The sequence below is a fragment of the Rhineura floridana genome, chromosome 3 (assembly GCF_030035675.1).
Source record: "Rhineura floridana isolate rRhiFlo1 chromosome 3, rRhiFlo1.hap2, whole genome shotgun sequence".
NCBI classification, from domain to species: domain Eukaryota; kingdom Metazoa; phylum Chordata; class Lepidosauria; order Squamata; family Rhineuridae; genus Rhineura; species Rhineura floridana.
The window spans coordinates 133,537,403-133,557,240 of record NC_084482.1 but is presented as its reverse complement, the minus strand read 5'-3'; the positions used below and the strand labels follow the sequence as shown (position 1 = coordinate 133,557,240).

General features: G+C 43.9%; 1 protein-coding gene across 1 annotated transcript in view; it reads right to left on the bottom strand.

Moving 5' to 3' along the window:
- The window catches only part of STAB1 (stabilin 1), a 158,887-nt gene that overhangs the window by 122,098 nt on the left and 16,951 nt on the right, over positions 1-19,838 (bottom strand). The window contains exons 6-10 of the mRNA XM_061617982.1: positions 14,479-14,574; positions 10,914-11,030; positions 5,637-5,833; positions 4,203-4,330; positions 1,531-1,658 (exon numbers count right to left, since the gene is read on the bottom strand). Of these exons, the coding sequence (XP_061473966.1) occupies positions 1,531-1,658; positions 4,203-4,330; positions 5,637-5,833; positions 10,914-11,030; positions 14,479-14,574 (666 nt within the window). The remainder of the gene's footprint in view (positions 1-1,530; positions 1,659-4,202; positions 4,331-5,636; positions 5,834-10,913; positions 11,031-14,478; positions 14,575-19,838) is intronic.

Genomic DNA, 19,838 nt, shown 5'->3' with positions numbered 1-19,838 from the left:
TAAATGACTTTCAGTTTTTGTAAGGACTAACGAGAGAGAAGTTCCTATCATGGATGTCCTCATACTTCTATTTTTTCTTAAGAGCAGCCACCCCCATCATAGGCCTGAACTACAGTGGGGAAAGGGGAGTGTTTTCCCCTGTGCCCTTTTCCTGTGCTAAACTTTATTTAGTTTATCTTACACATTTATACCCCCACCTTTCTCTCTAAAGCACCTACAACTGCATACATAACCAAAATCAATTATAAATATTATAAATCAACAAATATTATAAATATTATAATATTATGAATAATAATAAATACAATAATTTAACATACATAATACAATCATTATAAAAATTATTATAAATGTTATAGATTAACAAATCAAATACATTGCACCACCTAACTGCTATTGGCCCTGCTAAAGAAAATATACAGGAATGCTGTTTCACCACTATGGAAAATAAGACAAGAAAATTTAGATTGGGGAAATAGTGTGTGAGGAGGGTAAAACCCCTCTTTCAGATCTCCATTGTCCTCATCCCATTCAGGGATCTCTGTAACAGGGGAGGGGGCTCAGCCACTAAAAAGACAGCTGTTGTAGTGTAGGCTAATTGATAAAGGAGAGATGCAGTTTATTTTCTAGGACCTAGCAGCTGACTGTGCCATCTTACTGCTTGCATACATCATGGCTTCCCCCAAAGAATCCTGGGAATTGTAGGTCTGTGAGATCAGTACCCTTAACATACTACAGTTCCCAGGATTCTCCATGACTGTTTATGTAGCCAAAATGGCACCATCCACACTCCAGCAACTATCAGCAGCCAATGAGAACTGAACATGCTCAGTTGCCACAGAACCTTAATTGACTGAAAACTGAGGGTGATGGTGGAAAGGAATAAAGCATCCCGGAATAGGATATTGTTGGCTGGGGCACTGAACAGGAACAGTCCACACCTCAACATTTTGTGGCAAGCCCGACTTGTTTATTTTTATGAGCTGAGTCTTTATAGTTGGGATTCCTTTTGAATTTAATGAGCAATATAATATTGGACCACCTTGAGCCCCCCTGTTATAAAAACACACAGTCTCTGGACCCCCATGGCTATCTTATCTAATTTATCTAAAGGTAACAGTGGGCAATTTTACCCAAACTCTTGACCACATTCCTTCTTTCTTTCTTGTACCAGCCAAATCTGTTGCAGATTGAAGATCTGGGCTGATTTTCTACAAAATATGGGAAAGGCCTCTTATGTTTGAAACTAATGCTGCCGTTGATTATGCTTCAGTTCTTCCATCCAAGGCATGCCATTTTAGTCAACATAGCTGCCAGAAATGATGAGCATAAGCAATTCTGATAATAGCAGTTTATCATAATTTGGCCCATCTACCCAACAGTTACCCACAAAACAGTCCTGGTTCCCCATCACTGATGCCGATAGTATGTATTTGGCGAAACAAACCTGAAATGACTGGAATATTACAGCATATTACAGTTAATTCTTGGCTCCAGATTCCTAAGCAAAAAAATTCTGAAGAAAGTTACCAAACATTTTTATTGCACTGTTCAGTGTTCTGGAATGTCTTCCTGCTGCATTCAGAGAAGTGATCTCCTTCAATATGGTTTTGTAACACTTCCTGCCATCTCCAATTTCTCCATCTTTGCAGGTACATCTGAACAATATAAGAGAATGAGAATTTCCCACCCCCAAAAATCTGTTTGCTCAGTTACCAAGCCTGGTTGCAATCAAGTCACACAGATTTATAATATTATTATTCACAAGTCATGGGGTGGGGCAATGGAAAACTTTAATGTAACTATTTCTATATAGCATTACAATTTTTCAGTTCTCACAGTACCTTGTGACATAAATTATTATACAACAAGAAAACAACAAAAGATGCAATAAACATAGAAGCATCAATTAAAAGCTGCTGGGATCCAATCCACATTAGAGTTATTTTGTTGCATCTTGCTTGCTTAAATGTCACAGGACACATTCACAAACCTGTCGTTATTCTGCTACTTCTACCCCTTTATTCCAGAATTTTTCAAGACACTTTATATGATGGCTTTTTTTACAGATGGCATTGTCCTTACACTGTTGACTTCCATGCAAACCAACAGCATACTACTATTACTGTTATTGGTGGGAGTGATTTTAATCCTAAACAACTGCTTGGAACCCTTTGCCTCAACCTTTATCCCCCCCCAAATCTTCAGCTTTTAACCTCAATTGTGTGGCAGTTTTATTCTTCATTTTACTCTCAGTGACTGGACAGTCATCATAATTTTTTATCTTCCACCAGAAATCACAAATGCAAATATTGCCAGTGTTGTATATCATGTGGGCTGTAAGTGTTCATTAATGTGCAACAGCATTAAGTATCCAATTGTGCATGCTTTTTTCCCAGCAGCAAAAACTGAGCAAACTAAGTGTAACAGACCATGGTTCCCCATCCAGCCCAACCCGATACAAATAGCATCCTCTTCCTACCATGCTAGGAAGAGTTCCACAGATAAGATGCTGTAACTGAAAAATACTATCCGTGGTAGCCAACCACCAAATCTCCATTGTTTTATTCCTCCAAGATCAGCATAATTTCTATTACACTAAACAATAACATTTTATTGTTCAAGTATTGGGAACTGCAGCCAGAGAACACCAAGACAAGCTAATTTTCACAAGACAAATGATGCTCATCTATTGCACACATGTGGCTCTCCACAAAGCTGGAACATGCAGTATTTTTCTATGTTAGCTTAAGAAATCTAAAGAATCTTGCACAAGCAGAAATGTTCAGGGCCTGCCTTCCAGGAATTCACATAAAACACTGGCTTTGGTCATTGATCAGCTTGTAAGGCTGTGTGTTGGATTCAACTGAATCCTGTACCCAACTGGGCTGATGCAAAGGGGCTTTGGGCTTTGGCCAACCCCCCGGGTCAGGATGGGCCTCCTGGAGAGATCTAGAGCTGTCACGCGGCAAGGCATTAAGCAGGAAGAGGGGGGTTTGGCTGCATGCACCTGTTTCTAGCTGGTGAGCAGAGAGTTTAATCCTGCTCAGTTTGATCACTTGTGTGTGTTCCCTTGCTAGCCAAACCTCTCCTCCTTCCTGCCCAATGCCTCACCCCCTCACAGTCCCATACTGTTCCAGAAGGCCCAACCAGACCAGGGACTATCATCACTAGACTCTCCCATAGCCCAGATCTCCCTATGTACTGGGTGTCTAAAAATGTTGCCACTAATACTCTGGAGTGGAAGTCTGATAACTGGCTGGACATGTAAATATTTTCATTCAAAACCTGACATCCTATATCTCTGGCATTCCAATGTAGCAATACATTGTATTAAGAAGTCTCATTGATACAGTATGCTTACAGGCGGAGTGGTGCTATTCCTAAAGAAGGGAATCCCAGGCTTTAATCAATGCTAAGCTATGATGCTCACTGAGTGGCCTTGGGAAAGCCACTGTCCTTCAGTCTACCTTCCCCCATGCAGTGGTTAGGAGACTAAAATGTCACTTTATTTTGCCATTCAAAATAGATGTGGCATGGTGGACATCTGTGATCATGGATCTTTGTTGTTGATTTCTTTTTAACTCCCATGCAGCTGTCTAAGGCTCTTCATTTCATCAGGGAAGCAGTGCTGGGGGAGAAGGCATTTAACACCTTTCTTCCACAACATTTGCTTGATCTAAACTGCATCCTACACACACACACACACACACACACACCACACACCACACACCACACACCACACACACACACCACACACACACACCACACACACACACCACACACACACACCACACACACACACACACAGAGAGAGAGAGAGAGAGAGAGAGAGAGAGAGAGACTGCTGTGGCAAACATGGGGGGGGGAGGAGAGAGAAATACAGGTACAGAAATGCTGATGTGGAACATGGATCTTGTTATTCCATCCATCCAATTTGGTTCTGAACTTCTTGGAAAAAAATTGAGATAAAAATAGATAAATTGTAGCAAGATAAATACAGTAAATGTGCTATTACATTTGGGATGAGAGAGCTTGGTCTATGTTCCATTGAAGATATAACGTAAGCAGAAGTGGGGTGGAAGCCAGATCCCTGAATCAAGGGTTTAGTTCTGGATCCAGCATTTTGGCAATCTGTATAGCTACAGAACAGTCTGCCCCCCTCCCATATTTTATTCATTATGAGTTTCTGAGCAGCTTACCTTATTGCATCCAGGTCAATTTCACACCTTGCACTTCTATCACAGTTATGCGGCTGACACTGAAGGGTGTTTAAGCAGTCCTTACCATTTCCCTGCTTGCTGAATCCTGGCTTACACATGCAAAGTGACTAAAGAAAGAGAAAACAATTTTGCACCCACATGATAGCTTTTTGGGAGTATTTGCACCAAGCTCTTACAGCATCTCATCCTTGCAGTTCACATATCTGAAAGTCTTCAATGCATGCTGGTCCACAGCAGATGTCAAAAACAGTGAGGCAGTTAATGGTCTGTCCTGTCTACACAATTAAAATGGCGATTCTGGAGAAGTGCCGAAAGCTTCTTACACACCATAGATGCTTTCTTCAAACTTCCAATTTGGTTGTAAATCTATGAACTGGAAGGTGGAGAAGCAATCTGTCTAAAGCACTGTTATCCAAAGCATCTTCTGCATGATGCTTGCATTTGAATAAGCTTTTTTCTGTTAAACAATATAATCTGGAAAATAATTCAGTACCATTATTGCACGTAAATTTGAATTCTTAGTGTACACTTATTTTGCTTAATTCATGTGCTCACTCCGATGCTGATGACATTTTGTATATATACACCTTCAAGTAAGCATGTTTTGTGATGAGTGGATAAGTACTGAAATTCACTTGACAGTGATCTGGAGTAAAGTTAATCAGTCACCTATCCACCATACAACTGCTATCTTGCCACTTGCTTACTGAAAACAAACAACATATTGATGATCCCTTATAATAGGCTGGGTAAAAAATACCATATGTGATCTGACCAATGTACTTTTTATTCATTGAATATTCTGTGGATGCATTTCAACTTTTGGATGCTATTACCACAGGCTAATAGTGGACAACATAGCTGCTCACATGGTAATGGTTTGTGCTCCTGATGAATGATTTTGAACCTTCAAAAGACATTCAGACTATCATCTGAAAACATACTTACTAGGGATCAAGCCCCACTGAACACATTGGGATGAACTTCCAAACAAACATGCACTGTAATATGAAGTAAACATGCATCTCAGTGCATTTTTTTCAGACAAGTGCTTATGATGCTCTCTTTCTTTTTTGCAGACCAATCTATGCTTGGGGACATACCTTAAGAAATTACAGCAAAGGTATGTAAAGTAGCCTAGCTGCAGTTTTCTCTGCAGTTTTCCCAACAAAGGCACCAAGATATGTTCTTGCTTGGGCCTAATTTTCATCCCACTTTGCTCTGGATACTTTCTGTACTCCTATATTGACATACCTCGAGACGGTACTTTGAATACTATCTAGAAAACAGCACACATGATCATCAGTTTTTAAGGGGAGGAGCAATAACTGTTCAGCCTATGAGCTTTGGAGTAGCCAATACATCTGGCTGTATAACATCTGGACATGATCAGTAAATAATTCATCAGCTTACCTCGCCTGGTCTTACAAATCTACAGGTGCTAGAATTTCCAGGGCAGCCTCCATTATTAATGAGACAAGGATTTATTGGTTGGCATATCCTCCCATCTCCTTGGTACCCAACTTTGCAAGTACATGTGTACTTGGTTTGCCCAATAGCCTTGCAAATTGCGAACTGGGAGCATGGGGATGAGCTGCATGGGTCCTGGGCTGGAAATAAAGTAAAGGAGGGATATTAGGGGCAAATGATGGACTGGATGAAGATACCTAGCTTCCATGTTTCCAACAAGAACTTAAAGGTTGTACAGTAGGAATGTAGTTAACCATGGAAGTGGCAGCATGCACTCTGATAAGTTTTGATGAAATTCAGTAGACATAATCCAATTCTAAAGCTTCTCCAGCATCTGAGTAACAGGTACGTCCACCAAGTAATTATTAAACTAGGGCAAGGTCTTGGCATCACAGTCATTGATTTGCCCAATTCCATTCCTCAGACTGCCATGAGGCTTGTGAGCCTGACACTGATTGTTCACATCTGACATTTCAAGATCTCTTTCTCTGGAAGCATTCTGTGTTTGTATGCGGTCACTGTACTAGTTTCTGCTGGTTATACAGGGTGCATTGAGGGAGTCAGATCTGAATCAAGATTGTTACGCTGAAGTGGGCATTCTTACATGCTGCTGCTGCTGCTCTTAAAGGCTTACTGTCTTAAATGATACTACATCCCTTCAAGTCTTAATGGATTACTTTTTCTTTTCCATTTTTAGACCTCTCTCTCTTTGTGTCTCAGTCCTCAGATGGGTGATTTGTGGAGCAATGAGAGAAAGCTAAAAGAATTTTGGTTGCCTTGCCTTGCCCAAACCCTGTGGTCTTTCTTATGATTTAATATAACTTTTTCACACAAAGCATTCTGTTGACTTTGGCCCATTCATCACTCTCACTTATATGTAAATAAGGGGTTGAGTGAAATCTTCAGGCACTGGGCCCATACATGCAGAAGAACAAACAAAACCAGTCCTATGCTGCATATGGCGCATGAAAGAGTGGCTGGATCACTAAAAAGAAGTTGTTCTTTAAGCCCAATCACACGGAGGTGAGTGGGAGTAGGATGAGAAGGGAATATTCTGGAAGACAGAAGTAAGTTGTTTTTATATGTCTTAAGTAGGCCATATCCACACCAGATATTTATTCCACATTAAACACTCATGGTTTCCCCCAAAGAATCCTGGGAAGTGTAGTTTGTGAAGGGTGCTGGGAGTTGTTAGGTGACTTATTTCCTTCACAGAGCTCCAATTCCCAGAATGTTCTGCGAAGAAGGGCTGACTGTTAAACCACTCTGGTCACTGGAGTTCTGTGAGGGGAATAGGAGTCCTCCTAATAACACTCAGCACCCATCACAAACTACACTTCCCAGGATTCTTTGGGGGAAGACACGACTGTTTAAAATGGCATAAATGTCTGGTGTGGATGTGGTCATAGTTTTACTTTTTGCATTTTCTGCTTCTATAAATAAGAATGACACTCTAGAGATTTCTGGATGATAGTCATTCCCTGGATCCTAATTAGTCTGACATGGGGCCAGGTTTTAGATTAGACACTGCCTTGATTGTCAAAGTGGATGACAAGAGGAGATAGATAGGGTAGTGTGATCCTGTTGATACTCTTGGATTTCTCAGTGGCTTTCAATATTATTGATCATGGGATTCTTCTGGATTGCCTTGACATAGCTGGAAATTGAAGACATCACACTGTGGTGGTTTTGTCTACCTGAGAGGTGGATGTCAGAGGCAGTGCTGGGGAACTGATGCTATGGTCCAAGTGATTTATCTTATGATGTGCCAAAAGGTTTGATTTTGTCTCCCATGCCTTTCAAAATCTACATTAAATTGTGGGGAGAAACTGTGCAGTTGTTTGGGGATGACACCCAGTTCTACTTCTCCTTTTCAACAGGGCCAGGTGAGGCTGTTGAAGTTCCAAATAAATGACTGGGGTCAATGAGGATGAATAAGCTGAGGCTCAATCCAGACATAAAGGGGTGTTAACTGATGCCTAAATGATCTAAGATTTGGTCACTTCTTTGTTCTAAATGGGTCATGCTCCCTCTGAAAGGTAAGGTACATTGTTTTGGAGTGCTGTTCCAGGCTTTGTTCCTGAATGCATCGGTAGCATTTGAGGCAAAAATGCTATTTATAAGTTTCTGCTGGTCATTCCTAGAGAAGGACAACCTGACTTATTTGACACGTGGTTTGGTAACCTACAGGCTAGACTACTTTGATGCATTCTACATGGAACTCCTTTTAGAAGATTGTTCAGAAACTTCAGTTAGTTTAAGATGTCAATCCACCCAATCAAGGAGAAGACGAGAATGTAACTTTTGGAAAGCAAATTGCCAATGTTTTGAGGAGGCATGATGTAGTAGTAATGGGGGACTTCAATTATCCCGATATCTGTTGGGAGACAAACTCTGCAAACTCTCCAAGAAATTTCTGACTTTTGTTGGATTTAACTTTCTCCTACAGAAAGTAGAGGAAGAAACCAGAGGATCAGCTGTCCTGGACTTGATTCTAACTAATAGAGATGATTTGGTAGATGAAGTGGCAGTTACGGGAACTCTGTGGGAAAGTGACCACACCATACTTGAATTCTTGATTTTAACAGAAGCAAAAGCTGAGAGTAGCCATGCGCACCCTGGACTTCAGGAAAGCTGATTTTAATAAACTCAGAACAATGGCAAGTAGGGTTCCATGGCAAGCGATCCTAAATGAGAAAAGAAGTCCAAGATGGGTGGGAGTTTCTAAAAAAGGAAATTCTAAAAGTGCAATGGCAAGCAATTCCAACAAGGAAAAAAGGGGAGAAACAGCAGAAGAAGCCAATGTAGCTTCACAAAAAGTTTAGAGATGACTTAAAAACAAAAAAAGGACACATACAAGAAGTGGAAAGAAGGCCAGGCCACAAAGGAAGAGTACAGGCAGGTATCACGGAATTGCAGGGATGGTGTCAGGAAGGCTAAAGCTGAGAATGAGCTGAGGTTAGCAAGAGATGCTAAAAGCAACAAAAAAGCTTTCTTCAGATACGTCCATAGTAAAAGACAGAGAAAAGAAATGGTGGCACAGCTACTCAATGAGGATGGCAAAATGACAACAGATGACAAAGAAAAGGCAGAAGTGCTCAATTCCTACTTCAGCTCAGTCTTCTCCCAAAAAAGGGTCTTTGACCCTCCCAGGAAACATGAAGTAGAAGGGGCAGGATTGGAGCTTGAGATTGATAGACAAATGGTCAAGGAATACCTAATCACTTTGAACGAGTTCAAATTGGCAGGGCCCGATAAACTGCATCCTAGAGTATTGAAGGAACTGGCTGAAGAACTCTCAGAACCGCTGTCTATTATATTTACGAAATCATGGAGGACTGGTGAAGTGCCGGATGACTGAAGGAGAGCTAATGTTGTCCCTATCTTCAAAAAGGGCGAAAAGGAGGAACCGGGGAACTACAGACCAGTCAGCCTAACATCAATCCTTGGGAAAATTCTGGAGCAGATTATAAAGCATGCAATCTGTAAGCACCTTGAAAACAATGCAGTGATTACTAACAGCCAACATGGATTTATGAAGAACAAATCTTGCCAAACTAATCTTATCTTGTTTTTTGATCGGGTAACCTCCCTTGTAGACTGTGGAAATGCTGTGGATATATTATATTTCGACTTCAGCAAAGCTTTTGACAAAGTGCCCCATGATATTCTGATTAGCAAGGTAGCTAAATGTGGGCTGGATGGAACAACTATCAGATGGATCCACAGTTGGCTCCTGAATTGTACTCAAGGAGTGCTTATCAATGGTTCCTTCTCAAACTGGGTGGAAGGAACAAGTGGGGTACCACAGGGCTTGGTCTTGGGCCCAGTGCTCTTCAACATTTTTATTAATGAGTTCGATGAGGAGGTACAGAGCGTGCTTATCAAATTTGCAGATGATACAAAATTGGGGGGCACAGCTAATACCGTGGAAGACAGAAACAAAATTCAAAGGGACCTTGATAGGCTGGAGCATTGGGCTGAAAACAACAGAGTGAAATTCAACAGGGATAAATGCAAAGTTCTACACTTAGGAAAAAGAAACCAAATGCACAGTTATAAGATGGGGGATACTTGGCTCAGCAATACGACATGTGAGAAGGATCTTGGAATTGTCGTTGATCACAAGCTGGATATGAGCCAACAGTGGGATGTGGCTGCAAAAAAGGCAAATGCTGTATCAGGCTGCATTAACAGAAGTATAGTTTCCAAAACGCATGAAGTATTAGTTCCCCTCTATTCCGCACTGGTTAGGCCTCATCTTGAGTACTGCGTCCAGTTTTGGTCTCCGCACTTCAAGAAGGATGCAGACAAACTGGAATGGGTTCAGAGGAGGGCAACAAGGATGATCAGGGGACTGGAAACAAGGCCCTATGAGGAGAGACTAAACTGGGCATGTTTAGCCTGGGGAAGAGAAGATTGAGGGAAGATATGATAGCACCATTCAAGTACTTGAAAGGTTGTCACATGGAGGAGGGCCAGGATCTCTCCTCTATCGTCCCAGAGTGTAGGACACAGAATAATGGGCTCAAGTTGCAGGAACCCAGATTTTAACTGAACATCAGAAAAAACCTCCTCACTGTTAGAGCCATACGACAATTGAACCAATTACTTAGAGAGGTAGTGGGCTCTCCGACACTGGAGGCATTCAAGAGGCAGCTGGACAGCCATCTGTCAGGAATGCTTTGATTTAGATTCCTGCATTGAGCAGGGGGTTGGACTTGATAGCCTTATAGCCCCTTCCAACTCTACTATTCTATGATCCTATGTGGACTGGATGAATTTCAGGGATGAGCTGAAAGGAACACATCAACATTGGTGCTTTGACAATCCCATTAGCTCCAGAGGTCTTCCAAGCACAATTCATAGTGCTGTCTTTGACCTTTAGAGCCCTAAGTGGCCTGGGTCCTACTTCCCTATGGCAACACTTCTTCCTTACTAGCCCCCCCCCATCTTGATCTTTAGAAGAGTCCCTGCTCTGAGCCTCTTCTTTGTCTCAAAAGCATTCTCACTTTGGAACTCGCCTCTCAGGAAGGTTTGGAAAGGTAATTCCATACTCACCTTCCTGAAAGCAGTATAATAATTATTTCAGTAGGCCTTCAAAGGGAGAGTTGTTATGTTTCATTCAACTGTATTATCATTTTATTGCTTATGTATGATGCATGTGAAGGGCTTTGAACACTATCAAGTGCTGCTCAAATGTCACACAGTTCCTCTCACCTTGACAATAAAGCCCATTTTTCATGTACCCTGGCATACATTCACATCTTGCCTGCCCATTCTTCACCACACAAAGGGAATTAGATTCACAGATTGTACCTCCGCAGGAGGAAATTTCTGAAATATTAAAACACATTTTAAACTGAACATCAAAGGAAAATATAAGTGCCTTTCAGTCCACTGTGCACACTTACATAGAAGTAAATCCCAGTATGTTCAGTGGCCTTACTCACAGCTAAGCGCTCACAGGATTCTGGTCTGTATGAATGTCTTGTAGGGTTGATAAAAATCAATGATTTTAAATAATAATAATAATTTTAAAAAATCAGATTTTTTATTTAAATAGGATTTTTAAAATTTAAATCAGATTTCCAAATTTTCTTAAAACAATTAGAAGAGCCTAGCTCAAAGATACCATCATGAATACTAATTATACAACTTTTAATTATATTCTATGAAATGTTAACAGCAGTTTATGGAGATGGAAGATAACCTTATCAGTCCTATTCTGCAGGTGGTGTACATGAAGTGCACTCTCTCTCTCTTTCTCTCTCTCTGTGGTTTCTCGGCCTTGCCTCTCTCTAAGCACAAAGATGGAGAAGGCCAATCAACAGAGAATTTGAGGAGATGGAGTAGATCTGAGCAAAGAGGAGACCACTGAAGCTCTTAACAGCAGTAGCCTCCTCCATAGGTATAAAGAGAAATTTTTCTTAATTTGGACTAATTCATTCTAAATTGAGAAATAAATTGGGAACTGAAAAAACAGGAAAGATTTTATTTCTTTTCCAGACAATGAACAAGGAAGACAAAGGTGAAGAGGAAGACTGGTTAAGTGTACCACCCGATATTTTAAGTATCTCATGTTGACTTGGTTGAAATTGCCTAAATTTTATTTTTTTAAGGAACTTTACATTTATCTGAAAACTGAAATAGTTAACCATTAAAAAATCCATGTACATGTTTTGCTAATGTTGTTTGTTGAAGAAGAAAACTAACCAGAAGAATAAACAATCTTCTTAGTACAACTGAAAAGCCTGTTTGGTGCTGGTGATTCTGGCATTCAAGGCCAGCACCAGAGGGTGGCCAGGTTGGGCCGTGACCAAGGGCCCCCGAAGGGCCCCTCATTAGGATGGGAGGGTGGCGCTCCTGTTCCATGATCCATGGCAGCATCAAGTCCTGCAACCCAACTGCATCAAGTCCTGCAACCCAACCGTGCCATGGATCCTGGAGAGGGAGCTCCTAGATACCGCCCCCAATGCAGACAGTGCAGGTTTTAATAAGTCTGCCTGCCCCACCTTCCTCTCCTGTCAGCGTGAGTGCCGTATGCACTGTGCACTCATGCTTGCCATCACCCAAGGTGGCAGCTGGGGCTTCCCTAAGGGGTGATTCCCCCACTGCCATCTTAGTTGATGGGAGGCATGCGGTGCAGGCCCGAGGCAAGCTGGTGCCCAAGGGCTCAGTCATTCCTGGCACAGACCCTGCTGGCACATCGTGACAAAAATATCATGATTAATTGAACAGCTGGAGCTGGTTCATCTCTAATGACCAAATTATCATTCCATTTTTTAAAGAAAATTAATCTGAAAATAATTCAGAATAATTGCTTAGTGTGTACCTACCTTCTAAATAAACTCACATCTCTGAATATGTATTAAGGTTATATTAAACAATAATGTACTTCTACCAAAAAATGATTAAATAGAATCTTCCTCACTAGTGATTTAAACTATAATTTAAATCATTAAAATTAAGTCCTTCAGAGATGCTATTTAAATCAATTTGATTTAAATCAAATCAACCCTGGTGTCTAGGGCACATCTAGGCCAGAGTTCTTCAGTCGCATTTTATGGTTTGTTTTGATTGTACCTCATTATCTTTTTGCAGGTCATTTTTAATAATTTTCCATGCTTGAGGGTTGTTTATGTTAAAAAATGCTAGCTATTTACACACACACATTCAATTGAATAGACTATACATTCTATGCAGTCTGAAAAAAGGGGGATGGGCCCTAAAACACGTCTGCTCTATTAGTGAAGTACTCTGTGAAAGATAACAAAACAAACAAAATATAAATCTCCCTGGGATTGTGAAGGGCCTGAGCGTGTGTGCCTCACAGCAAAAGGTAATTGAAAAAAGGAAACTAGCGATGATATGTGAATTACGAGCATTAAGGTAAATTTTAATAAGAAATCAACCTGATAATGATGGAGAAGGCAGGACAATGACATTGTCCAAGCATAAATTTACATGGAAGTTAGAACTTGTTGAATAAGGAACTGCCTTTTACAGTCAAACCCAGGTAGTGCAATAAAATGTGGACACATACACCATGCTGATGACATTTCCAAACATAAATCACGTAAATACTGACTGCTCTGAAAAAAATACTAAGACTGTCTGTCTGTACCTGCTTAATTGTTTTCCTTACCCTGCTATGTTTTTTGCAATTCTCATGAGCAAAGAACAGCATAAAAATTACTGGTAAATAAGCACACCAATGGCATATGCTCCCAAGTGAATAGATTTACTTGCAGGAGATAAGCACCCCAACTTTTAAGTTTCAAACTGCATGGTATGGTGCATTCTCTGTTAAAGAACTCTACTTAAAGAGTGTGCACATTAGCTGACCGTTTTTCCAGAAGCGGGTTGTGATGTCCCTGCTGGCAAGGTTCGGCATTGGCTCTACCTGCAAGTAAGCACAATCCTGCCATTTTGGCACGTTTGCAGAGGCCAGTATTCCTCACCATGCCTCTCCAGGATTATTGTAAAGCAAGGAAGTACCTCTTTAATGAGATACTCATTGTCTATCAAGAGAACTAATACAGGACCCTAATTCATGGACATAATCCAAAATACAGCTAGGGATAGATGGATGACTATTTCTCATCTGTTCCGTTTCACATGAATCATTCATAAATGTGTTCTACCCACTTCCTAAGACCCTCCGTGGCGCAGAGTGGTAAGCGGCGGTAACACAGCCGAAGCTCTGCTCACGGCCAGAGTTCAATTCCAACGGAAGGAGGAAGTCAAATCTCCGGTAAAAGGAGTCGAGGTCCACTCAGCCTTCCATCCATCCCTGGTCGGTAAAATGAGTACCCGGCATATGCTGGGGGGGGGGGTAAAGAAAGGCCGGGAAAGGAACTGGCAATCCCACCCCATATATACGGTCTGCCTAGTAAACGTCGCAAGACGTTACCCTAAGAGTTGGAAACGACTCGCACTATAAGTGCGGGGACACCTTTACCTTTACTTTTTTTACCCACTTCCACATCAACCTGTGAAATTCACAAAAATTCACATTTTTGTACACATTTGATCTAAAATATTGATTTTAACCCAAAATATACATTTTTAATATGCAGTTTGGTACATTTTTTGATGTGAGAAATGTATTACAAAATTCAGAGATGTATTAGTCCATAAAGTGCTAATCAGGCTGGTTCACTTAAAATGCAGATTAAACAAAGTATTTGGACATTCTTAGGTGCAGCACAAACTACACTAACTATTCCTAGGACATACTCCTTGAAAACAGCATGCTTTAAGAAATGTAAAAAGTACATACCTTGGTCGCACTTCGGGCCAGTGTAGCCAGCATAGCAGGTGCAGCTTCCATCACCAGAAGGTCCATTGTTGCAGATCCCATGCTGACACTCACATGCTATGCAAGAGAAAACACTAAAATCTACATACATGGCATGTGAAACTGGAACTGCCACACCGCTCCTGAGGCCCAACACACTACAGTCACCTTACAAGAACATACTGAAGGAGTTAGAAAAGTGCAGGTAAATAAACAACCACCTAACTGTTAAGGGTAGAATCCAATGATGAATTCCTAGATAAGTAGCTGTTCCCCTTGGAGAACAGGTGCAGCACTAGGGGACTGAAGAAGACCTGCCCTGGGAGTGAGTACCTGAGCATCTAGGTGCTTGCTGCTTGCTCCTTTGGGTTGCTGTCCCTCGAGACAGCTGAAGCCCCTGGTAAATGCTGCAAGTACTGGGACCCCCTGCCTGACCCTGGTTCCAGAGAGAGGTTGCAGTCAATCTTGCAGCCTCTTGCATCAGCTGCTGGCTGGGGCAGGAGACATAAAAGCCCAGCTGCCCTTGGGCAGCAGGTCTGCTGCCACCGGGGTTGCCACTGAAGGGATGACACCAAAGGGGGTTACCCCTTGGGGAGCCCCTTAGGGAGTCCCGAGGGCAAGGGTGCTACTCCCCTTCTATTACCTTTTCTTTTTTTCTTTTTAATTTGTTTCTTGTTAAACTAATCTAGAGGAGATTGGTGGTGGGGAGAGCATGTGGTGCATGTGTAGTTCCTGCACAGGGTGAGAGCATGTGTAATGAACTGAATGATAGGAGAAAGTCGCCAGATGCCTTCAGAGCGAGAGTCTGTAACTGGCAGAAGGCTGGCCCTCCCTGGGTGTGAGACAGGAGGGGGAGTAGATGGACCCTGTGTGAAAAAGTTTGAATGGATATGACTGCTCCCAATTCTCGCAGAGGCTTACTGGAATAATTGGCTACGACAGATTTTTATTGGTGGGCTCGTGTTGGGTCCATATTAAGTGTTTAGGAGGAGTCTTAGTACGGAGGAACATGGGTGATGTCACCGCAATTTCAGTGATCATGGGTAGAAGGAAATATAGCCATGGGGATGTGGTAAATTACCATAGAAGACCAGGGCAAGGCTATCTGCGCCTTGTTCCTTGCTGCCACTTCTCTCATGGATGGATTCCTCGTTGCTCATCTGTTGTGCCCACTGGCCTGTGTGGTGGTGTTTAACACCAGATCAGTACACAATAAGACCACTCTCATCTATGATTTCATTGTGGACGAAGGTGCTGATTTGGTGTGCATTACCAAGACCTGGGTGGGTGAGCTGGCAGGAGTTGATCTGACCCAGCTTTGCCCACCTGGATACTCGGTGCAACACCAGCACAGGCTACAGGGATGGGGGGGGAGGAGTTGCTGTGGTCTACAGAACTTCCATCTCTGTCACCAGGAAACCACTCTGTCTTGGAGCTGGCTGTGAGGACCTGCACCTGGTGTCAGGCTGTGGAGACAGTAAACTAGGGTTGCTGCTGATGTACCATCCACCCTGCTGCCTGGCAGCTTCTCTGATTGAGCTGGCGGAGGCCGTCTCAGATTTATTTATTTATTTGTTTGTTTGTTTCATTTATAAACCGCCCATAGCAAGTAGCTCTCTGGGTGGTGTACAAAAAGGTTAAAATACAAAAATAACACAGTAACACTGGTCGTCCCTGTCCAGATAGGAGTGTAGCTGGGCTACCAGCCGAAGGTGGTAGAACGCGTTCCGTGCCACCGAGGCCACTTGAGCTTCGAGAGACAAGGAAGGATCGAAAAGAACCCCCAAACTACGAACCTGTTCCTTCAAGGGGAGTGTAACCCCATCTAGAACAGGATAAACATCCACCATCTGGGCAGGGAAGGCACTCACCAACAGTGTCTCAGTCTTGTCTGGATTGAGTCTCAGTTTATTAGCTCTCATCTAGTCCGTTATCGCAGTCAGGCAACGGTTCAGCACATCAACAGCCTCACCTGAAGAAGATGAAAAGGAGAAATAGAGCTGCGTGTCATCAGCATACTGATGACAACGCACTCCAAAACTCCTGATGACCGCACCCAGAGGCTGCATGTAGATGTTAAAAAGCATGGGGGACAAAACCGACCCCTGAGGGACTCCACAATGGAGAGTCCAGGGTGTCGAGCAATGTTCCCCAAGTACTACCTTCTGGCGACGATCCGCCAAGTAGGAGCGGAGCCACTGCCAAGCAGTGCCCCCAACTCCCATCTCCGCAAGTCTCCCCAGAAGGATGCCATGGTTGATGGTATCAAACGCCGCTGAGAGATCAAGGAGAATCAACAGAGTCACACTCCCTCTGTCCCTCTCCCGACAAAGGTCATCATACAGGGCGACCAAGGCTGTTTCAGTGCCAAAACCGGGCCTAAAACCAGATTGAAACGGATCCAGATAATCGGTTTCATCCAAGAGCACCTGGAGCTGGCCGGCAACCACCCGCTCCAAAACCTTGCCCAAAAAGGGGACATTCGCCACCGGTCTATAATTGTTCAAGTTATCTGGGTCTAAGGAAGGTTTCTTTAACAGAGGTCTCACTACTGCCTCCTTGAGGCTACTAGGGACTACTCCCTCCCTCAAGGAGGCATTTATCACTTCCTTGGCCCAGCCGATGGTACCAGCCCTGCTAGCCTTCACTAGCCAAGATGGACAAGGATCCAGAGCAGACGTGGTCGCCCGCACCATTCCAAGCACCTTGTCCACTTCCTCAAGCTGCACCAACTGAAACTCATCCAATAATGAAGGGCAAGACCGCGTTCTGGACACTTCAATGGATTCATCTGTCATAACATCAGAGTCTAAGTCCCTACGGATGCATGCAATTTTATTTTGGAAGTGCCCCGCAATGTCGTTGCAGCGGGCTTCAGATGTTTCTATGGTATCTTGAGGACCAGAATGTAAAAGCCCTCGTACAACCCTAAAAAGCTCCGCTGGACGGCAAAGAGATGTCCTAATAGAGGCAGCAAAATAAGACTTTTTCGCCGCCCTTACCGCTTTTATATACAGCTTAGTGGAGGCACTTACCAAAGCATAACTGCATCCGTCTGGAGTTCGTCTCCATCTGCACTCCAGCCTCCTTCTCTCTTGCTTCATCACTCTCAGCTCCGGGGTATACCATGGAGCTGTATGAGCTCTACGCCGAAGGGGGCGTGCGGGAGCAATCGTGTCAATAGCCCGGGCCATCTCCGTATTCCACAGTTCGACCAGGGCCTTGACAGGAGCGCCAGTACTATCATCTGGAAAAACTCCCAGAGCCTTCTGAAAACCCACAGGATCCATAAGCCTCCGGGAGCGGACCAACTAATAGGTCCCCCACCTTTGCAGAGGGAAAGGGTCGCCGTGAGTCTAAAGCTCAGCAAGCGGTGATCTGCCCATGACAATGGAGTAGATGAAAAACACCCCACCACCAGATCACCATCTCCATGACCAGTGGCGAAGATCAATTCAAGGGTATGACCTGACACATGTGTTGGGCCCGTGGCAAATTGAGACAGCCCCATGGTTGTCATGGAGGCCATGAAGTCCTGAGCCGCCCCAGATAAGACAGTCTCGGCATGAATGTTGATATCCCCCAGCACCACAAGTCTGGGGGACCTCAACAATACCTCCGAGACTATCTCTGTCAGCTCAGCTAGGGAAGCTGTTGAGTAGCAAGGTGGGCGGTACACCAACAGGATTCGCAGTCTGTCTCCTTGGCCCAGCACAAGGTGGAGGCACTCTAGACCAGTCGCCATCTGGACAGGGTGCTTGGTGAGAGAAAAAGGACTCCTATAGACCACAGCAACCCCGCCTCCCCGGCCCTCAGATCTACCATAGTGCTGCACCATATACCCAGGTGGGCAAAGCTGGGAAAGAGCAACTCCTCCCTGCTCACCCACCCAGGTCTCGGTTATACAAGCCAGGTCGGGACCCTCATCCACAATTAAATCGTGGACAAGGGAGATTTTATTATATACCGACCTGGCATTCAAAAGCAGCACCTGGAGATCCAAGGACTGGCTGATAGAACAACCAACAGTCCTGTGGCTATGAGGAGAACCGGAACAAGGCACAGACACAACTTGTCTGGGACGAGTTCCCCTTACCTGGCATGTGGTGTTGGGGGAGCCCAGAACGATAGTGCTGGGTGATTTCAATGTCCATGCAGAGGCTGCCTCTAGTGTTCCGGCTCGGGACTTCATGGCCTCCATGACTACCTTGAGGCTGTCTCAAGTTGTTACTGGCCCAGCACATAGGGCAGGGCACACCCTCGACTCGGTTTTTGCTCCAGATGGAGGAAGGGGTGGTCTGGGGATAGGGGGGTGGATGTCACCCCATTGTCATGGTCAGATAACTTCTTGGTGAAGTTTAGACTTATGGCTCCGATCCTTCCCTGCAGGGGTGATGGACAGATTAATATGGTCTGCGCCCGGAGACTAATGGAATTAACTGGATTCCTGAATGCCCTGGGTGAGTTCCCAGTAGATAGAGCAGGGGACCCTGTTGAAGCCCTTTTTATGCTGTGGAACAGCGAGGTGCATCGGGCTCTTGACACGGTTGCCCCCGAGCACCCTCTCCAGCATTGTGGAGCCTGGTTTGCACCTTGGTACACCAGTGAGCTATGGGCAATGAAACAGGCTGGATGAAGGCTAGAGCGCAAGAGGAGAAAGACGTGCTGTGAGGCTGATCGGGCATGCATAAAACATCATAACTGTGCCTACTGTGTGGCAGTGTGGGCGGCGAAGAAGGCCCACTTCTCTGCCTCCATCGTATCCTCAAGTAGCAATCCAGTGGAGCTTTTCCGTATTGTCAGGGGTCTGTTGACATCAACTCCTGGAAATGGAGTTTTAGACCCTTCGGAGGCCCACTGTGAATTGTTTGCAAGGCACTTTGAGGGTAAAGTTGCTTGCCTCCGTAGCAGTCTTGATGCCCCATCCACATCTACTGTTGTCCCCAATGAGGTGTTCAGTGTAACGCCTGCTACAACTTCTTGGGAACAGTTTCAGTTGATGCAGCCTGATGACTTAGACAAGGTGCTTGCGATGATGCAGCCAGCAACGTGTCCTCTTGACCCTTGCCCTTCTTGGCTTATTAAAGCTTGCCGAGGGAGTTTGACTGAGTGGATCCAGGATGTGGTCAATGCATCATTGCGGGAGGGAGTGGTTCCAGCCACCTTGAAAGAGGCGGTGATCCGACCACTCCTGAAAAAGCCCACCCTGGACCGATTGGTTTGTGACAACTACTGACTGGTTGCAAATACCCCTTTTTTAGGGAAGGTGATGGAGAGGGTTGTGGCGCAGCAGTTGCAGGTACTCTTGGATGAAACAGATTATCTTGACCCATCCCAGTCTG